This window comes from Patagioenas fasciata, chromosome 11, assembly GCF_037038585.1.
Source record: "Patagioenas fasciata isolate bPatFas1 chromosome 11, bPatFas1.hap1, whole genome shotgun sequence".
Classification (NCBI taxonomy): Eukaryota; Metazoa; Chordata; class Aves; order Columbiformes; family Columbidae; genus Patagioenas; species Patagioenas fasciata.
In genome coordinates this window covers 26018387-26040467 of record NC_092530.1, presented here as the reverse complement: position 1 = coordinate 26040467, position 22081 = coordinate 26018387, and the positions used below count along the sequence as shown (strand labels likewise).

General features: G+C 46.0%; 1 protein-coding gene across 4 annotated transcripts in view; it reads left to right on the top strand.

The window, feature by feature from the left end:
* Positions 1-22081, top strand: part of AMOT (angiomotin) — a 62541-nt gene that overhangs the window by 26419 nt on the left and 14041 nt on the right. For all 4 annotated transcript variants that reach the window (XM_065846226.2, XM_065846227.2, XM_065846224.2 and 1 more), the window contains exons 2-7: positions 256-419; positions 1790-2708; positions 8946-9399; positions 11202-11346; positions 12747-12839; positions 15427-15572. In XM_065846226.2, coding sequence (XP_065702298.1) covers positions 1837-2708; positions 8946-9399; positions 11202-11346; positions 12747-12839; positions 15427-15572 — 1710 coding nt within the window. In that variant the 5' untranslated portion in view covers positions 256-419; positions 1790-1836. The remainder of the gene's footprint in view (positions 1-255; positions 420-1789; positions 2709-8945; positions 9400-11201; positions 11347-12746; positions 12840-15426; positions 15573-22081) is intronic.

Below are 22081 nucleotides of genomic sequence, written 5' to 3'. Positions count from 1 at the left end.
CATTTCACTTGGAGGCACAGATGGGACAGAGCATGCTTGGCAACGTTTAATCTTGGAGCAGAAGTTGTCGTGATTAAAGCAGCAGCTGGAGTAGATTGGTAGGGATGGGGGGGCTCATTCGTCCTAAAGGGACCAAAACTGTTGGACTCTGGGAGAAAACAAGAAGCTACAATGGAAAAATCTGAAATGCGGGCCAAGGTTTATTACTCCTAGGGTCTCATCTGCTGATTAAAATATTTTCTATGCTTTCCTCAGAATTATTTTGGAAGCGAGGAGAGTGTTAAGTGATCTGGCGTACTGAAGAGGACACCCAAGCCGGCTCCGAGTGGCGATTTCGGACTCGCGGGAGGAAGGCCGGGGGTCTCCCCATGTGGCAGATCTGCTCCTCCTCACCAAGGAAGCCTCAGTGAAGGAAATAGGTACGTGCCACGTCAACTCGCATGTCAGAAGAACCACGTGCCCAGGCCGCTTGGCAAGCCTTGAATTCCTCGTTTGGTGAGGCGGCCTGGAATGAGGTGGATTCTGAGTTTCTTGTCATGAATGTTTGCAGCAGGGCGCTGTGTGCCTGATGTGTGTTGGGGGGCAGAGCCGGCCCAGAGAGGGAAACTGGGTGGTTGTGGAGACACAGAGCAAAGCAGAACCCTCGGGGCTGCCGACTCCTGGTTCTGCTATGGAACAAGCTGGTGGGAGCAAGTTACCTCTTGCTAAGGCACAATGTGATACAGAAAAACTAAAATGCTAGAATACCAAGGTGCTGTCAGGGCAGAGCCACAGCTTAGTGAAGCATACTCCCTATTCTGAACTGTTCCAGCTCAAAAGTCGCTCTGGTTTTAGTTAAATGTCTCAAAGGTACCATTAATTCTGGAGATTTCAGCTCATGCAAGGCCAATGGGCTTGAGTTTCCATGACAAATTCCTGACCCCACTGGGAGACTGAGTGAAATGTAATCACTGTTGGTCACTGACTTAATCTGTACTTAGGATGTGCTTGACATTGGCTCTTTGTGTTTTTCTCCTTGGTACACAGTGTTTTTTCCTGCCATTTAGAGGTCTTTTTCTGTCCCTTAGATCAGACAACTCTTTTTCCTCCTCTTGAATTTGCATGCATTCAGCTGAGGATATTTAGATGGGTGAGGATTTGGTTGCCTTTGTATGGCAGGAAGTTGCGGAGTCCTCACTCGGGGTGTTTTCTGCAGCAGGGAGACCAGGGGCTGATGTCACTCCGAGTATTTCATAACTCTAAAAACCTGCTGGCTAACGAGGTATTCATTAATTGCTTTAAGAGATCTAAGCCAAGAGATTTCTTTGCTTCCTTTGAACCATATACTATCTTAATAGGCCTTTTTTTTTTCTTTTTTTTTCTTAAAACTGACAAATTGCTGATTTCACCCTTTAATCCTTGTCTGAGGGCAAATATGGGAAATGCCTTTCACTGTTGGTAGCCCTAAGTGCAAAGCAAACAGGTTTTAGGCATTTTTACCATTATCCTGTGAATTATAGGTCTCCTTTCTGCTTGAAAGCAGCCTTGCTGTTTGAGGTATTCAGCATGCATCTCTGCATTTTGCAGTCCATTGATATTCCTATAAACCTGCGAGTCACCTTTCATCACCTTTCCAGGTTTTGCCCCCTGGCATGCAAGTCCTTCTTAGGTCAAGAGCCTTAATGACCCCCATTGTTATGGGAACCTTTGGTAATCTAACCTGCTTTTTTTGCTGTATTTCAAGCCATTGCTCTTAAATGTCTCGTGCTTGATCCACTCAGGCGCTAATAACCGTGTCTCCTTTCCTTAGGTCAAGGGCAGCTTTTACATTCCACCCAAAAGGCACCGCAGTTTGAGATGAGGAATTCAGAAGAGCAAGCAGCTACGACAGTTTTACAGCGCCTGCTGCAGGAGCAGCTCCGATACGGAAACCCAAATGACAACCGTAACCTTCTTGCCTTACACCAGCAAGCCACAGGCAATGCCCCCCCTTTCAACAGCACTGGGAGTCCAGCATCTCAGAACGAAGGGCTGAGCTCCCAGGACCATCAGCTTGTGACTCATGCTGCCCGTCAGGAGCCCCAGGGCCAGGAGATACAGGTGGACAACAGCATCATGGAGAAGCAGCTCTCCCCGCGACTTCAGAACAGCGAGGATCTCCCGACCTACGAGGAAGCCAAAGTCCAGTCGCAGTATTTCAGGGGCCAGCCGCATGCTAGTGTTGGGGCGGCGTTTTATGTAACGGGGGTCACCAACCAAAAGATGAGGACTGAAGGGCGGCCCACGGTCCAGAGGGTGAGCCCTGGGAAGGTCCACCAGGATGAAGGACTTAAGGACCTCAAGCAAGGGCACGTCCGCTCCTTGAGCGAGAGGCTGATGCAGCTGTCCTTGGCCACCAGTGGCGTGAAGGCCCACGCGCCTGTCACGAGTGCGCCGCTCTCCCCTCTCTCTCCTCTTTCTCCTCAGCAGTCCAGCGACCCTTATAAAAATTCTGGCTCCAATGAGTTCTACAAGAACTCAGTGCAGCCCCCTTCCCAGCCCAACATGAAAGGAATGGAGCAGCGGGGTCCTCCTCCAGAGTATCCTTACAAAAATGTGTCCACCCCGTCTATGAACTGCAAACCTCAGGACTCGGGACATTTCTATGGTGACCATCGCATGAGCCAGCAGGGAAGATCTGATGGGCCTATGATGAGGTATCAGCATCCCCCTGAGTATGGGTCAGTCAGGTAAGCACGATCTTAAACTCCGTGAGAGCCACATAAGGAAAGAGTATAAAACTCAGTCCATTGCCCTCGCTCCTGAGGCAGGTTTTCTTTCAGCAAAGATTCCATCTTTATTATGTGAGATGAGATATTGTGTTCAGCTACAGACTGCGTCTGGAAGTCTGGAAGGACTGTAACCTGTTTCAGTAGCTTACCTGGAGAAACATGACTCTTTTAAAAAATAACCCACAAGTGACCAAAAAAGAGCCAGCTTGATTTTATGGCATGGGGAAGTTAATGCTGAGGCTCCAGAGCCTTACAAAAGGTTTGCTACAAAGCCAAAGCTATGATGCGATTCACTGTAGCAACTTGCGGTTAACTTCTTGCGAGACTTAAGCTGTTCTTTAATTTCGTCTGCCAACACAAAAGATTTTTTTAGGTTTAAACTGCACCTAAATGCTTTGTAGGAAAGGAGAAAGTGAACAAAAGTTGGTGCAGGCAACAAAAATCACCTGAGCTTTCAAGTTTTCTTTTCAGTGGACCGAGGTGTAGGAGTGGGAAGTGGAGAGTGCTTTGTGGCTCATCCAGACGTGCTTGTTCAGCTTTTGCTGATTTTCCTTGCATCATTTGAAATCTCAGCGGGTTGTGATTTCCTCTAGATAAGGAGCTAGATTTGGCTTGAACCAAACACTGATGTCTCTGTGAGTGAAGATTAAGCTTTATTCGGGTGGGCTAAAAATTCAGCTTTACGTTACCTGTTTCCTTACTGTCTCCTCTCTGTCCACGATCAGGTGAGATTTCGGCCTCATTTTGAAGCTGAGAGGATAATACAAAGGAGCACCAGGAGGGCCTTGCTAAGTAAATTTGAGGTCTCTGGGCATTTGCGTTTGCACATACCGTGTTGTGTTTTGAGGGGAGCACAAAGAAGAAACCAGCCTGTATTTGGGAACAGAGTCTGAGTTCTGGGGAACCTGAATCTGCTCGGAACCTTCCTAGTCCTACGGGGAGCTATTTTCAGAGTTTGTCCACCATTGTTTGTGATCCGAAATGACTTCAGCAGCATACAAGCTTGATGAAAAGGCCCTTTGATCTGACTAAATAAATAATAAAGAGGCCAGGAAAAGGGGAAGTAAAGGGTTTAGGGGGGGTAATGATTATAGAAGCTCGTTGCAAATGGTTTTGAAAATTCAAAGGTCTCAAATCTCTGTGCACACAGGAAAAGGAAAGAGATCCTTGATGGTTATGCTGCATCAGAAATACTCGTAATGTTGTATATAGTGAATGTGAGATGTAGCCTGCTTGCTGTTTAAGGGAGAGGTATTTGAAAAGACGCCAACAGTCAGCTCCTCTAGACAGGGTGATTTTTGTCTCTGTTGGATGGATCCTGGCTGCTGTGAAAGAACATGGGGGAGAAGGGGGGAGGAGAAAGGTTCAGCTGGCAAGGTTTCCAGTAGGGGAAGCAACTGAAATTTGTCTTCAAAGCTTTGGGAATCTAATGAGGTTACTTTTTAACCTAAATAGCTGCACAGAGGAGACGTTTCCTTTGCAAGCAAGTGCTGGAGCAGTAGAACAATTGCAAGACTAATCCATAAATTACAGAGCAGCGTAGCAAAGGAAGGCAGAGAGTCCTCTATTCCCTCCCTCTCCTGCACACTTTAAGAAAAACCGCCGTTTAGACAAGAAACCTTCTGTGTTCCTCAAGGTGCAGCTGGGTAATGGTGCGAGGATTTTAAAGGCGTGGGATTTTCGGGAGCGCGTTTGCCTCGCACCGCAGCGTCTTTGCAGCCTCTCTGGAATGACAAAGTCTTTTCAGAGGCTCTGGTTTCCCTGCGCGGTGTTTCTGGGGTTACTCTGGGTTGCTAAATGTGTGCATTTTTTGAACTGTGCGTCAAGGAAACAAAGCCCCTTCTCTCTACCCGTGAGGCCACACCCTTTGCTGCGGGTTTTTCCCCTCATTGTTCCGGGGAATTTGAGGGTGACCTAACGATGCGGTTAAATAAAACTCGTTGAGCAGGATAAACATTGGGGAATTCATAGCATTCTCATGCTTCACCCTCCCCAGTCTGGGAAAGGAATGGGCTGTGTGGTAAGTTTAAACCAGTTTGCAAACAGTTTGCCTCACCTGCTCTTGGGCGCTGTAAGTTTGGGAACACGTATGTGTTCATAATGATGTTGGTTTAATGTAAATACTGGGCATGCCAGAGGCATCTGTGCTGTTATTTGGGAGTTTTAAAGAAAGCTCAGAAGAGGGCTGGCTGCATGTGAAGCTCCCAAATCCTGTTCTCTCCCTAATACCTCAGCTGCACTTTCACGTTGGTGATGAAATCAAACCTTGAGGCCCAAGAGAAGAAGCCGGGTGCCTTGGGATCGGTGTCCTGGGGGGTTGCAGGGTCTCCTGTGGCAGAACAGCCGGGGAAGGGGGGTTTTGCTGTGATTTTGGGTGCAAAGGAACCTTGCTGTCTCTCCGATTCAAGCGCCATCCTCTGTTCGGGGCCCAAATGACTGAGCTCCTGCTGTGGTGATTAATCCCATTGACTTCACAGAAACTTCTTTGAGAAGGAGGTCTGCAGAATTTGTCCCATAATTAGCAAATCACTTGTGTGCACTGCGTTCCCCTGGCAGCATCAAAGTGGAGGATAATCAGGTATGACTAGGGAACAGCACAAAAATGCATCAGTTTGATTTCAGCTGTCTAATGGAGCGCAGTCCGCGCCCTCCTGCCGACAGCGTCCCCCGGTTTGAGCAGGAGGGCTGTGGAACAGAGGGGAGCTGGAGCTTCTTGAACGTGAAACAGGGAAGGGAGAAAAAATATTAACAAGCCAGAGACCCTTCCTGATCTCTTCATTCTTCTGCCCTCCCCATGCGGTTGCTGGACCCGCGGATCCCTGCGTGATGCGGTGTTTGCAGTCCTGGCAGCCTCAGGGCTCCCGATGGGCAGGTTTGCTTGCCGAGCTGCCCTTACTCCGTATCTCTGGCTCCATGACTTAAAAGCTAACGTGACCCTTGTTGCAGAGCCATAAATCCAGTTTGCACTTGGCAAGGGACCGTGAGGGAAGCAGGAATTCTTCTGTGATACAGTCTTCAAAATGAAGTGACCCTTGAAGTTATGCTTTTAAACTTAAACACTTGTGGGAGTTATTGCTCTGAGTTTTTTTCCTGCATTTGGAGTTTTCAGGTCTTTAGGACGCTGAGGCAAATGGAAGGAGATGGCTTAATTTTGCTTTCCATCTATTTTTTGCATGAAGTGGTTAGTTGGGATGTAATTTTGATTACTACTGCAGGGTTACCCCACGACTGGTTCTCTCATGGGGGGAAGTTTCTACTACCGTTCTATCTACAGTTCTGTTATTTGACCCCAGTAGTGATTTGTACCTGAACATTTTGCTGTCTGGCTTAAAAATCTTGAAAAATCCAGTTGTGTTCATTTACCTTTCTGAATCTCTCAGTCCAAAATTGGTTCACCAGAGAAATCAACTCTGCAGTTCTCATGTTAATCTGCGGCATCTCAGAGCCACAGATGTTGAACCCACAAAAAACACATACATAAGACAAAACTGAAGGTAGTGGGGGCGCTAAAAAGTTCTTTGAACATGTATGTAAAAGTTTGCTTACAAGATCTTCAAAGGTCCGGTTGTCACTGTGAGGTTACTAGGATTTGATTTTTAAGATGGGATGTATTAGCCCAGTTGCATTGTCTCTTTTTGCTGGGGATATAAACACGTTTGTGACATACTGGAAACTCTAATGCTGTTCGTAATGCAGCAGAACTAGAGGTTCCTAGCTCTCCTGTTTTAGCTTGAACCCACAAGATTGATGTTATTTCAAGGTTATGAGAGGCTTTGGATGCAAGTGCCAAGATGCTGGAAATCTTGGAAATGTATCCTGTTTAGAAATTTTGAGCCGTGATTTCCTAGAGTTGTTCTTTACAAAAGGTGTTTTAAAAAGTCATTATCATGCATGTCAGCCTGTCCTCCAGAATTCAGCTGCTGTTGTTTTTCTTTGACCATCTTAGTGTTCCTTCCATCAGTTCCCAGGTCCTGCAGCAATGGCAACGTTCAGCCCGGGGCAGAATGAGGAGGTGCTTTTAGCTCGGATTGTTAACATTGGCGTTGAAATAGTCCTCGTTAGGCTTATAATATTAACACACTAGGATCGGTGGAGTCAGCGAGTGGCTGCTTCGGGTTGTTTTCAGACTGGAAGAGGGTAGTTTGTAAGTTAAAAATTGGAAAGGTGTTTTTTTCTGGCAACCTGTCACTTTTGATCCAACCTCTGTAGGTCATCGTAGATGAAATGTCCCAGCAAGGTTATTCCCTAACTGATCATGACATCAAACCAGACATGCGTGGTGTCAGGTAGAGAATAAGCTCAAGGAGGTGCAAAGTTTTAATTCTGCACGTAACTGAGCTAAGAAAGGAGCTGGAAACCACCTGAGACAAAGCAGACGACCTTGAGCAAGGCAATGTGACAGCCTGGCCTTGTTCTTCGTTATGAGAACTGGCAAATAAAGGTAATGAAATAAATGCATCAATAAGTAGAGCTGACCTCCCAGGAGAGAAGAACCAAATTGCTGCTACTAAACTGAAGATTCCTGAGGAGATTCATCGCACATCTCTCTTTCTGTATGACCCTTGAGATCCTCATTCTGCGTATGATCATGTCTGGGGAAATACAGCTCCTGCAATGGTGTTGCTGGCAGGGACCACAGTCGCCTGAGTGTGAGAAAGAGAGGAACAGTTCCTAGAGCAGTAATTACTTGTTTTTTCCTAAGTGACAAAGGCTAGATTTATTTCCCCATAAGGAATCTGAGCATCAGCTTAGAGGTTTCTGGGCACCTACTCTTCTGGAAAGCAGGGAAAATGAGACATAAGATGCGTGATATTAGAATAGCGAACCCTGTGCTGGGCTGAGAACGTACAAACTCCTACACGCGCTGCCAGCCAGATGTGAGTAATGCAGACGTTTCCTCTTTGGACGAGTATGAAGCGTCGTCGGTAAATTCTTTCTGCAGAGAACAGGAAGGATGATGCTGAGTGTTTGCACATCGGCCGAGAAGCCCGTTGTGTAACCCTTTAGCTCCCAGTTCAGCTTCACGCTTGCTGTTGTCAGCAGTGCTGCTGGGGTGCTGGGAGAGCTGTGCCGTGGTACCTCCTGCACTCAGCACAGTGGGTGCGCAGGGTCCTTCCTATGAACCACGGGGGATTTTCTAGCAGCTATGGCCAGGGGGAACAGCAGCGTGAGCTCTTCCAGCTGCGGGGTTGAACTGCATCCCAAAGGGTGGGAAGTTTTCTCGGAGGAACGGGGGTGCTTCAGAACACGTTGAACTGCTGCGCTGGGTCTGCACCGGGCCGAGGCTGCAGTGTGGACAGGGAATGACTTCAGCTGCTCCAATAAAGAACATCCAGAGAAGATAAAGGTTGTGAATGTCTTTGGAGGAGGAAGCAAAGCCTGCTTTCTGAGCTCATCCAAGCACATTAGATCCACACTGTCTCCTAAGAGACCTTTCTTGGCTAATACAGCAGAAGCTGAGCTGAGCATCTCCAGCATCTGGACAATATGAGCTGGTGTAGCTTGGCGTTAGTTCTGTGATAGACTCAAGCATGTTACAGACTGCTGGGGCTGTCTTTGATCTCCTGTAGAGGTTATTGTTAGGAGCGGTAAAAACACCTACCGCATAAGATTAGGGCTGGTTCTGTACCAAAAGGCTGCTTCTGATTCTTAGGTTGGTGTTCAAATCCTTTAACTGTCTCATTGGACCAGGCTGCAGCCTGTCGGTTGGTATTTCAGAAAGCTCAAATCAGTGCTGCTGGCACACTAACACTTGACCAATCCCTTTGATTCGGTATCCTCAATTGCAGAAGAATATTGTTTTCTCCACAAGAGCTGGCATGTTTCAGGACAGAACAGAAGAGCCCGTTCCTAACAGTCCTCAGTTTAGGTGTTTTCTCCACAAAGAGTGAAAAATAGTTATAAAAATAATTTTGGTCAGTTAGTTGTTGATGGAGTTTCTCCTGGTGTTTCTGTACAAAATAGACTCAAGAGGAAAGAATTTCATGCACTTAGAATATATTGGCTGATCATGATTTGATTTTGGAGCGTATTTATTTGAAAACAAACTTATAAAAATGAGGAAAACCTCACGTGAGTCTTTTGTGTGGGAAGACGTGTTCATGGGAGTGACACAGGTCACCCCACACCTTGTCACGGGGTCTGTGCACCGTTGTCTGTGTGACTTTGACGGAGCTCCTGCTCTCTGTTTTCCAGGCAGAACCCAGATGTGCAGCTGCAGTTACAACAGAGACCACCTCACCACCACAGCCCAACTTCTTCTTTGACTTCCCTGGGATCTTTGACTTTGCTTCAGTCTCCACCGCCATCCAGGCTGTCCCCTTCCCAGCATCAGCCACCTCTGACTCCGAGCCAGGGAGATCCTGGTGTTCTGCCGCGGACCCAGCAGCCGTTCCTGTCAAACCAAGTCCATCAGGGAGATCTATACCGACTATGCCAGCCCTTCCTAGGCGCGCAGCAGCAGCAGGGCGATTCCTATTCAGTGATGTCTCGGGCTCAGCAGATACCTTCCCCGTATCAGCAGATGCAAGTAGATCCTTTTGCCATAGTTTCCAGGGCCCAGCAGATGGTGGAAATCCTGTCAGAAGAGAACCGGTCACTACGACAGGAGCTGGATGGGTGTTACGAGAAGGTAGCCCGGCTGCAGAAGGTGGGTGGTTTTGGATATCAAGCACCCTCTTGTGTCTGGTATCATCCATAATTGAATCATCTAATCTGCAACTGTTACATTCCTTGCTTAAGGGGTTGATTATCTGCTTTAGTCTCTTTTAGCTGCAGATTGATTAGGCTGTATCCTGCCCCTTTGAGCAGCAGCTTAACTTTCTCAGAAGACAGAATCAAAGCCTTCAGTTTTATTCTAACAGTTTATTGACCATGCGCAAAAGAGCATCCTTATCAGCTGTGTTGAAGAGGCTGACTGCTCGGCTCTCTTGGTTAAATTGAAGCTGCTGTTCTTATGTCCAGGATACCAGCAGGCTTCATTTTCCCATCAGTCTAAAAGACTTTAGAGACTGCAGGAAGGGCCCGTTTGGAATGACATGAGACCAGAGTCACTCAAGGAGACAACAGGAGACGTTGCTATAAAGCTGGTTGGCAGGACATTGTGCAAGACAAGTGCTGCTGCTATGGCTACATTAAAGACATTTGGACTGCAGGACTGAAACTAACGCTTCTTTTGTCACTCCCTCAGTACCCCACAACTTCCATGAAAATTTAGTATCTTGTTTTGGATCGAGCTATTTGCCACATTTGGTTTTATGAAACGAGTAAGCGGTGCTAAGACATTTAAAAAAATATCCCAGTGAGACCCATCATTAACGTGCACGTGTAGGGGAATTTTCATTGCAGCCTCGTAGAAATAACTTGTTGGTGACCAATGGTTCAACGCTGTGCAGCGGGTCAGCTTTGCTGTGGCCTCGCAGCCGTGGAAAGGTTGACGGTACCTGCAGTTCAGGACTTTGCGGGCCTTGCTGTGCTCTTTGCACTCAGCAGTCTCCAGGGCCATAAAAGTGAGTTATTTGAGTTCAGGTGACCAGTGTGGCTTTCCACACTCATTATTCCCTGCATTAACCTCTTTCCAGGGACGTATTATTTGTTTTGTTGTATTTTTCTGGAAGGTTCCTGGCCAGGAAATGCTTTAGAGCTTGACAGCTTCCTGATAATGAAAGAAGGGTAAAAATTCACTTCCCTCCACCCTGCTGTTGGTCACTGGCTGTAGATGATACCGATAGGGTTTGCTGTTGCGTGGACCCGTATTTCCACAGCAATGCAAACCCATGGCTGGTAAGGAGAGCCAGAGGTGAATTTCCTCCTGCTCTGGGTGATCAGAGAGGCTTTGCACTGAAGGCCAGATGGAAGGATAAAGCATACTCTACTGCAAATGTTTCCCTTCCCCCATTTAATAAAAACGGAATATTTAAAAGCACAACAAAGTTGTTGAAGTGTAAACGCAGAACATCAGGAGGTTTTATTATGGATTTTGGACCGTAACAATTACAGATCTGCAGCGTTTGTCGGTAATGCAAGATCTGCTGCTAGCATTTTTTAGCATAGTTTTGTCTGCTTTTCTTGTTGTATTTTATTTACTTGACTTGATATCACATCAGGTATTTATAGAAATGTTTTTTGCCCAAACTAACAGTCGTGCCAAACTGCTCCAGCCTTAGAAAAAAAATACATTACATTTGCACTTCTTCAATTTGCTGTATCTGTGATCAGATCTTATAGGGGAAACAGAGCTGGGGTCTGAAAGGAGGGTCCAGATCTTCGTTTCAACCATTAGTATTTACACAGAAGGGTCCATCACAAACCCAAGACTGTATCATTTTACTTCATGTATAGATGTAGGTTTCTGTCAATAAAGCTTGACAGAAAGTAATGTCCTTTCTGAGACTGAATGAAAAGAATTGTTAGTGATAAAAGAGTAAGTGCTTGTTTCCACTTCCACTGCAGCTGGAAACAGAGATTCAGCAAGTTTCAGAGGCATACAAAAACCTGGAGAAATCGTCCTCTAAGCGGGATGCCCTGGAAAAGGCCATGAGAAACAAGCTGGAAGGAGAAATTCGAAGGCTGCATGATTTCAACAGGGATCTGAGAGGTGAATGGAGTAAAACTTCTGTTGTTCGATTTATTTTGTTTGTTCGTTTGGTTTTTATTGTTGCACTTATTTGGCAGGCCGGTGTCTTACTGTGGAGATCACTGTGTCTGTTGACGCAGCTGGGATGTGACTGGATGCTCAGGTCCATTCAGTAGTCTGAGGCTTTAAGCGCTTGCTGGGAGTGCAGTAAAGGCAGGTTCAGGATGGTGCTGCAGCCTGTTTCTCATTGAGAAGAAACATCTGATAAGCCAAACACTATAAACCAGATGCAAGCCTGGAATTCCCTCTTGTCTTATATCCTAGACACAATTTGTACAATTTGTTCAGTTTATACAAATGGAAAGACGTTTTGCTGACTGCCTAATCCCACACCAGGCATGTTCCCTTTATTTCCTGTCCAGTGACCCTTTTGCACTGACATACAAACTGCAGGCCCCCTGTTCTTCCTGAAGGTCGTGTCATTCCTTATCGCTGTAGGCATCTGGTTTTTTGGATCTCCCTTCATTTTCCAGAGTGAGATGTTATTAGTGTCTGGTTCTTGCTAAGAGGCTGAGGCACAATGACGGCAGGCAGCGCAGAGTGATGTTGACTGGTATTTGACCTTAACGTGGGTCAAAGTTTATGCATTAGTTTGAAAGGTGAAAAATGTGCAGTTTGAGATGTCCAGAGGTGCACAATTAGGCTTTTAAACTATAAGTTTAATTTTTAATTAAATCCTTTTGATTGTCCTACATGTCATCTGCTCTCATTGTCCCATGTCTCTTACTAAGACTGTGTTCCCAGAAATTGTTTTATATCCAGGAGTAAGGCTGTACAGTGCCCAGTGCTGCTGAGGGGGATGGTACACGAAGGCCTGCATTAAATAATCTTATTAATAATAAAACACAGCATAAAGATTTCATTCTTATTTTCCTACGCTCTTATGAATTTCTAGCAACCTGCAGCAGCAGAACTGTTAAACTGTCCTTAGGGCTTTACACTTTTCCCTAAAGTCAGGTAATTGGACAGCAGTGATTTAACCTTCTAACAAGTAAGATTTACTGGAGAATTATAAGGAAATCTTTTAATTGCATGGTGAGGTTTATTTGGGTGGAAAAAATAAGATGTCTCAACATTTGTAAAAATTGAAAAGCTAAACTTCTTATGTGTTATAATTGTTTAAAGTACTTTCTTTGGAATTTTATTTAATCTATTTTGTCTCATTGAGGATATTTTGTCAAGGACTTAATTAGAACCATTTCAGAAGCGAGTGCCAGCTTCTCATAGGCTTTTTACTTTTGGCTGTGCAGAATCGGGAGATCCTTTCCCCTTCCTTGCATTAGACATGTCCTGAGCAGACGTGACTTAATGCTTGTTAGTTTCTGATTATTTACTGTTCCTTTTGTTGAATAATTTTGCAGAACGTATGGAGACAGCCAACAAGCAGCTCGCAGAGAAGGAGTTTGAGGGGTCTGAAGACAATCGGAAAACCATTTCTCAACTCTTTGCACAAAGTGAGTTCTGCAATAATTTGAGTCACTAGAAGTGCTCTGGTAACAACACAGCGGGTTAGCGTAGTTCAGACCTGTTGGTTTTCTACCCGGACAGAAATCAGGGCAGTGACAGTCCAGACATGGCAGTGGAGAGACGAGGAGGGATTCAAGAATTCCTTTTGTCAGTATGTAAAGCCCATCTGATGGCATTTATTAGAGATTTTGAAGCAAATGTGAACTGTAAAATTAGGGTTTACCCCATGAACTGTAAAATTAGGGTTTACCCCATAATTTATCTACCTGTTTTATCCCCAGTAAGCTTTGGAATTAAACCTTTCCAAGCTGACAAGGGTCTCGGCGTGATTTAAGGCCAGGGGGACTCCTACCTCTTTCCTCTTTAATTTGCCACTGCCCTCTGCAGTGCAGCAAAACTAAAGGGGATGAACACTGCCTGGTGTGCTGGGCTGGGTAAGGGAACTCTGTGCGCAGCAGTGGATTTATCACAAGGCAAAACAAAATGATGGATGTGAAATGCTGCTTTTGCTCTGTGCTGGAATGTCTTGAGGCCAACAGTGGCGAGCCAACTTTCCTCTCATCCCATAGTGTACTCCACCCTTCTGACAATGCTCGCTTTTCCCCAATTGTTATATAAAAAGGTAACGCAATAAAATTGCCAAAGAGAGATTTTCTGTGGTGTAACACCACACTGCTTCTACTCTGACAAATACTGGTATCCCCCTCTTGTGTTATGTTTAGCTTATTTCTTGTGGCTTATGTTGCAAGCAGGCGGCTGTCGGGGTGTGAATTCACAACTCCTGGGGGTAGTGGAAAGTCTGAGTTTACTCTTGCGTTCAGCTGGTTGGGTGGACTTTGAGGCTTGTAGATTCACCCAGAGAGGTGGGAAGGTCCAAGCTGTGAGGCCTTACGTTCCATTTCTCCTTTTGTACGAGCACGGAAATCACAGTGCTGCATTTCGTCGGCCCCGGCGTTTCTAGGGGTGCTGTAGGCGCTTGTCAACTGAAGCAGTACCCATCTGGGGAAAAGTCTGGAACAAAACCTCCAAAAGCGTCGCTGTGAGCACTTAGAGATTAACAAACAGACTGCTGGCACTGCCTGATACCTGCTGGCGTAAGGCCACCCTGTCTCATCTTGTTTTCCGCAATACATTTTAGCATGCTGACACCGTCAGCAACTCATTTCCAGGGCGGAGGAGACCCACTGGGATGGGAGAGATGGGAAAAGAACAGGCAATGGTGACATTAGCCTCTGTGTCTGATGCCACAGGCTCGCTCTGAGTTGCAGTCAGAGTTTGCTCTGCAGAGTTATGGTGCTGTTGGTGGACAGGTTTGTTTTGCAACCTGTGTGTGGGCTGTGTTGATTCCCTAGACGAAGGGAATCTTGAGCTACTCTGTGTTGCTAAAGCTTTGCTCCTGGCTTTCTGCTGGCAAAAGAAAGGGAATAATTGTGGTCCTGTAAATATAGTTATGCACATGCTTGCACAAACGGGCCTGTGTACTCCATATGCAGTCTGTCCTAACACCCAGGATCTCGTTCCTGTTTTTCAAGCCTTCCACTCCTTGTCCTCATTCCTTTGTCGTGGGATGTTGGTTTCTGGAATGCAGTTTCTCTGGTGTCATCAGTGCTGGGTGTAGATTACTCCAGGGAGTATTCTGTGGTTATGTATCCAGCAAGTGTGTTAATGTTATCATTGTAGCTGGTTGGCTTCTGCTGGGAATGACTATACAAGGGACACCAGCTCTCTGTTGTGGCTTTGCTTTACACCTATTTGGTTTTTGTTATGAAGATGGTTGCCCTGTTCCTGAAACACACAGCGTAGCTGCTCCCCCTAGGTCCAGCTCTTTCAGGGGAGCAGCCCCAAAGAACGGGCTGCTGTGCTTGGGGTGGCTTTAAGGCATCAGACTTGAACCCCAAGCGCTGTGCAAAAGGTGTTCTTGACCTGCAGGTCTGCTTCGAGCACTGACAGAACAGAGACGCGTGCCTCGGATCTGGCCCAGGGGGTCATTTTTAAGGGCAGTAGAGGCAGACTGGGGAGCTCTTCTTGCTCACGTGTTTTCTGACTGCTCTGATGGTGCCGCCAGCAAAGCGGGACAACGGGGTGTTACTTGGAGAAGGAGGACGGCTGCCCCAAGCAGGACAGCCTTCCTGTTGGTGGGGTCAGAGGGAGAAAAAGGAGCACAAGTTTTTCAGGCTCAGAAGTCTGCCGTCTCCTCTTCCCAGCTGGGGATATTAAAATCACCCAGTTTGTTTTGCACTGCTGAAAGCTCAGAAGTAAAGAGGTGCCAAGTTTCACTAACCATCTGCATAATTAGAGCAGATTCCCTAACTGTACTGAGTGATGAGTGTTCTATTCCTTCTTGCTAGCATTGGAGCACATTGTTGCTTGAAGGTAGCATGCTTGTTTTTCATGGTTCCAAGTCCTCCTCTTCCTTGAAAGCCATGTGCTTTCCTCCCCACACACTCCTTAGCATTAGATTTGCATTCTCTCTCTCATGCAGAGTTCCAGTACAATCTTTCCTTCACCTTTGGAGTGAAAGGCTCCTGAAAGCTAGAGGACTGTCCATTGATAACTCTCATTTTGTTTTGATAGACAAGGAGACACAACGGGAAAAAGAGAAACTGGAAATAGAACTGGCTGCTGCGCGCTCTACCAACGAGGACCAACGAAGACACATCGAGATCCGAGACCAGGCCTTGAACAATGCCCAGGCCAAGGTGGTGAAACTGGAGGAGGAGGTAAGGATGCCGGGAGAGAGAAATCAGGGTGGCGTGGGTTCCAGTAAAAGTGAGTGTGGCAATGAGGTTGTCTTGGGCAAGGTGTAAGGAAATGTGCTTGCTTCAAAGCTATTTATGTCGACTTGGCTTTGTGTTGGTTAGCTAAACCACTGAACTGTGCGCAAATCTGTGTTTCCTTGGAAGTGGTTTTGTCTAAGCAGCCATGTTTCGTTTTTGTTTTTGTTTCAACTGATAAAAGTGGCTGGAGTTGAAATCCCAGCTCTGGCAACCTCCTGAACTTGGCAGAAATTCAGATCTGGATGGACTTTTAACTAATATCAAATGAATGCAACTTGTCTCCTTGCCAGGTGTTCCACTTACACCAGCATATCGTGGTGCACAGTGCAGATCACCGTATGTGCCCAGCATTTGTAATAAGCTGGCCATGACCTTGGTTGTTTTCTCTCCTTTTCCTCCCCTCTGGGAGGGGATAATGCATTTGAGCTGCTTAGCTGGGCAGCTTTCACAGCGGTTTCTTTTGTAGCCGTGTCCCTGCCACTCACACACAGTTCTCACCTCGCTGCCCTTCTGCATCTTAGTGTCCGTCCTCTTTCCTCCCGCCTACTCCTTTCCTCTCCAGGGCTCCATTTCCCGCTCCCAGCTTCTGCTTCCGTTACTCCTACTCTTCCTCCATAGAGAGCCTCTGGAGGAAATCTCATGACCCAGCACACTTCCTCCACAGCACGTTTGTTCTCTGCTCCTTGGATTCTGCCATCTTCCTGCCCACTGGCACTGGCCGTCACCTTCACTGCAAACACTGGCAAGGCCACTTAGAAGCGTCCCTTGTGGGGGTGCTCATACATGGCTGGTGGGGGCCAAGCCACACTTCATGCTGCCCCAGAGACCATCTCCTTGGCCTGCCCTGCGTGTGTGCTTCTGCCTCTTGTCTCCAGGCTCAAGCTGTGAGCTTTGAGGGCAAGGAGCTCCCATTTGTACAGCACTTAGCATCGCCAGGCTGGGGGCCAGCACTGGGGAACCAGGTTCTGTGCAATTTGAATTATAAATAAAGAACAGAGTCAGGGAAATGCTTAAATACCACTGACCACATGCAGCCAGGCGCACAGTTCACAAGTCCATTGATTTCACTGAAACTGCAGCCTCTCCTGGCAAAGCTGACTCGCACCTTTGTTACTCAGGGGCACAGGGATCATTAAGTTATAGGGCAATTTAAACTTGACATGATTCTCTTTGACTCTAAAACTACTGTGTCACTCAGTCCTGCAATGTATAGGAGCTCTTTGGCTTCCATTCACATTTCAGCTCCTTATTACACTAAAAGCCTGGTGTCTGACTAACTTTAAGTGCACAGGACATCCTTTTGGCATCCCTGGAAGCATTCACGTGCTTGGAGTCAATGCGTATGGAGGTGCTGTGATGAGCCAGGGCTGGAACGCACAGCACCTGGCCAGGTTGAACCTCTGTGTGGGCACTGATATTGGCTCCCTAACGGTACAGTTGAAGTCTTTGGAGGTAGTAACAACTGTATGTTGTCTTTCCAAAAGACCTCTATTGTTTTACTAGAATAATTTGGTTCAGCACTGTTGCAAAGTATTTCTGCCTAGGCAGAGTAGTAAAACAGGTAAGTTACTCTGGGCCATATTGCATGATAGCTTAAAAACCACACATATGCTGATACAGAGTGAAATGCCCTGGTCTCGACTGCACGAGGGCTTGTGGTCATTTGCATCCAACCTTTGCTCGGATCCCAGGGTGTGCAGGAAGTGCCACCCTTCCTGTTGTAGATAAATATGGAAGCGTCTCAGTGAGGGAAGGGGAATTAACTCTGCTTTTTCTTAGAGGTGAGGGGGAATAAGGGGAAACAGAAGGGGTAAAAAGTCACTTTTGCAGGTTTACCAAATCACTTTTTAATGACATACTTAGGCTTATAAAGCATTTGTTGCCTCATTAGTATGAAATTGTGGGAACTTCTCAAATCCCCAAGCTGTTTAGTAACTTACCGAAAGACAGCCAAGCGAGCTGTTCAGTGCTCAGGGCGCCATTCAGAAGGGACTGTAAATGTCAGCCTGAGTTAGTGACGTTCATTGACCAAGATAGATGAACTATTTGTCAATTATTTCTTTGATTCCTGCCAGCTTAATCTGAGTTCCTAGTCCCTGTAATTGTCAGGAATTTCCAAACTGGTCCTGCAGAAGAGGGTGGAGTTTCTTCTGCCGAGGTTTGGCAGCCTCTCTGGCTCAGGGCCTGAGGGAGCTGTGCATATTTCAGTTGTTGCATCCTGTAATGTAAGTTTTCAGCTTCCCCCCCTCCCCATTCTGTTTTGACTTCCTATTAAGTAGAGTTACCCTACCTTATACTCACCATATCCTTTATAAAAATAATACCTCCGTTCTAATAAGACCCATAAGCCATATATCACTATAGCTGAATTTAAATATTGCATTTGAATGAGAACTTCCAGATTCTTTTAAAAATCCTTTGCCTGAATTGCTAGTTAGGGCAAAACCACTCATCTGTAAAATGTAGACACTTGTCTATTCCTATGGAGCTTTGGGAACTTTTATGTACATTGCACTTCATCATCCAAGTTAGAGGAAAGGAAGAGGTAAAGGGACGCTGAATGTGATGGAGAAAGGAACAGAAGCAAAAGTAGACGTTCGCAGGAGTGAAATGACTCTTCACATTTAGAACAAGCTGTAATAAAAGTTTTAGATAGTGTGGAGTTTGTTGCTGCAAAGTGCTAAAAAGGCTGAGTGACCATGGATATTTCAAACAAATATGTCTACAAACAGTATGTGTCTGTTTTATATGGAATATTTAAACTTTACTACATCTCTACTATACATAAAGATACCCAGTAATTAACCCGTATTTTCACTTCTCCATTTTCTTTCTTCCCTTTATCTGATGCTCCACGGTTATGCATATATCAGTACCTTATTAAAATTATTTCTAGCAAAGTATTAGCCTGGTTTTTAAACCTCAGATTATTTTCATTACATGCAATAAGCAATAAATTTGAGATAAATCAAATACATTTGAGGCGAAACACATGTTGGCTTAGAAACATATATCACAGTCAGAAATCATTAGTGATAATATTCTCAGGTAAAGCAATGACAAATCCTCCTTTTGGAGCAGGGGTTGCCATGATGGCCTCGGTGTTGGTGCGAGCACTGATGGCTGCGGCGTGCAGCGGGTGGGCAGCTGGTGGGTGGTCACAGATGGCCCGTATGTGTGAGCTTTTAAACCAGCCGCGTTGCCACCACCACCTGCCAGCGCACAGCTCGAGAGCCTTCAGCAAACACAGCAGATGGTCCAACTTCGCTTTGCTCTGGGCCAGGGGCAGAACTGCTGAGTTCATAGAAACAGCATCCTGAGCAGGCTGAGGCTCTGGGTAAAGGGTTGTTTGTGATATTGCAGGAGAGTTTCACGCCAAATGCTTCATCTAACCACAACTGCTGGATGTAGAGGGTACAATTACTACTGCTTTTGCACTTTTAGAGAAAAATACAAATCTAGAACTTTCATTGAACTTGATCATTTCTGCTTACCGGGTTAATTCATACCGTGGAAGACCACACTTCAACTTAAAAAATGTTTGTGAGGTTTTTATATAGCAGTGTAACTTGTACTCCTCTGCTCCACCAGTGTGCAAGTCACTGTTTTAATGAGTGCCTTAAGGAGGCAGCTGTGAAAAACAGTGAGTACCACTCAGAAGGCATAAATATCTCCTGTTTGCCCTCCTCATGCACACACCTTGCAATGGAAAGAGAAGCCAGACATCCTCTATATGGGTGCAAATTATGGGCTGGGGGAAGAGAAGAAGTTTGAATGAAATATTTTTTAGAAAAGTGGCTTGCATTTAGGAGCTATAAGATCTTTCAGCCATCAAAATTCAACATAAACCAGATGCCAGAGCTAAGACGACGTATTAATTTCTCACTCAGCTATTGTGGAGAGAAATGGCACATTATTTCCAATAACACTGAGGGTTCTGGCTGTGAGAAAACGTAGAAATGTTCATTTCCAAATGACGTCTATTGTACTTTATATGCTGTATCTGAGATACTTTCAGAACAGAGCTCTGGCTTGTAGGGCAGAGACCCAAAGGAGAGTTTGTGTGTGAAGGCTTGGCCGTTTTGTTCCGCTCACTTCTCTGGCTCTGTAAAAGATCATTCCTGGTCTCCACAGCTTTCTCTCACTTAAATGCTTAGACTATCAGAGCCACATAACTACACCTTTCGGGACAGAGTTGCTTTTAGAGAGGACGCTTTTTGGATGCCTTATCACTCCTGGATGCGTAGGGTGGGGAGGAGAGGAAACTCCCTCTCTATAACTACTGTGAGTGTGTCTTTAATGACCTGCATTCTTGGAACAACGGAGAACGGGCTTTTTATTGCTGTGTCGCTGCCTGTCGTATTCTGCCTGTTAGCCATTTTCCAGAGGTGGCTTGGAGAATTATAACTCATTTTAACATAAACAGAGAAACAACATGATGACATTCCCATGCAACAAACACGGTTCCCTAGCAAGAGGATAGCGTTACCAAATTGCTTCAGCATGAGTTCTTGCTGAGGGCAGTGGCGCCTTGTTGGGCCTGGATTCAAACAAACCGAGGGTTCAAAGGCATCCTAGAGGAATATATTCCAACTGCAAGAGGGAGAGGTGATTTAGACCTGCTCGCTCTCTTTTATTTTTTACTACATTTCTGCCATAGCAGGCAGATTCTTGTGGGGAAACACATTTTCAGCTGCATCTGAAGGAATTCAGCTTTAGGATAAACCCCAAATGTAATGAAAACACCTTGAATATATTAAACAAAGGACTTTGAAGACATCAGAACTAGTGGGTGTGAGAGAAGCAGATGCTGACGAGCATTCCCAGTTTGCTGGAGCAGGAGCTGTCCAAGATGCAGAGGGGAATGGCTGGTTTGTCAAAATGCCTGGGAGGGTTTCTGAATCACTGCTGGCTGGGCAGGAAGCCTTGTCTTCTTCCCCAGAAACGCTCTTTGCTGAGTAACGCATCTGGAAGCGATGAATCTCTTTACAAAAGAGGCTCCTTCTCCTTCCTTCCTCCTCACCTACTGTGGCCAGGACTGCGTTTGTCCTGCAGAGGCAGCTTCTCCCTCCCTTGCATCTGGTGACCTGACAGTGAAGATGCCCCGTTCCTGTGTGCTCCGGCGCCTTTCTTCTTCAAGGACCTGGGATCTCGGGATGAGATTGCGTGGTTTGTCAAGGACTTTGCTGAGAAGCCCAAATCAAATGAAGGAGCAGGATTTGTTTGGCTTGTAGAGTGTTAATCCCTTTTCTGCTGGGCAGTTGTAGTAATAATCAAGTGTCCGTACTTCTGACAGGAACCTGTTGGCCTTGGACATTGATTTGAGACCATGCAAACGTGCTCTCCAGCAGAGAGGCCTGCAGGTTGCCTGCTACCGGGCACTGTGTTGTCTTAGGATGTCTTGTCTTCTGCGAAAAGATTCTGAGGACTAGTCTCAGTTTTCTAGGTTTAGTGAATTTATTCAATAATTTCATTCCTATGTGTTTGAAGTGGTGGATTCATTTTCCATTGCTGGAAGCCCTGCACTTGAGGGATATTGGTGTGCAGGCATTTTTAGGCAGTAAATCTTTCTGAATAACTTGGAAACAATTGCTCTTCATGTCAGCCAGACCCTTGTGAGCAGTGCAGCCTCTGAATCCCAAGTGCATCCTCCTCCTCCTCCCAGCTGGCTCTCAGCTGCAGAAAGCAACTTTGACAAGGGATAGAGGAAATAAAATGAAGACAGAAATACTTGATTGGGAGGCCAGGGAATTTTTCAGGGGTATTCCCTGCATGAATTAGCACTTTCGTGTGCTACATTTCTGCAGTCCCAAGCCTGTCATTGCCTTCTTTATTTTTCTTGTCCTCAGCCCTGGGTCAGAATTTCTGTAAACGTCATAGTGGATGTGGACTGGAGAGTGACTGCTCTTGTTTAAAATGGTTTAATTAGAAAATCTGGTTGTGAGAGTCGAAGCCCGACCTCTGATACCTGGGTAGGACGTTTTCCAAAGCGGTCAGGGATTGACCTGGAGAAGATACGCACGGAACTGAACTTGTGCCATGTCCCGTAGGGAATGCCAGGGAGGGACACAGCCACGCTGAAGCACTGCGCTGTGCTTCCAGACGTGCACTCAGGTTAGTTGGGATCTCACCGCCTTCGAGTGCTGTTATAATAAAGATAATATGATGAGTAAAATGCTCTGCATTTTCAGGGCACCCTTTAAGGCAAGAGTTACAATACATTATATGAGCATGCGCTCGCTTCTTAGTTAAATGCAGTACCATCAAAAGGAAAATAACTATCTTGTCAAATGGATTTAAAATGATATACCGAAGGGTGTGACTGCATCCTGTGAAGCATCAGGAATGAGCTCTTACCTAGAGCACGTGTTCAGGGCAAGGCCTGTTGCGGAGAGTTCCGGTGTCCTTTGATGCCATCTCCCCCATGGTAGATGTTGCTGGGGCCTTTGGCA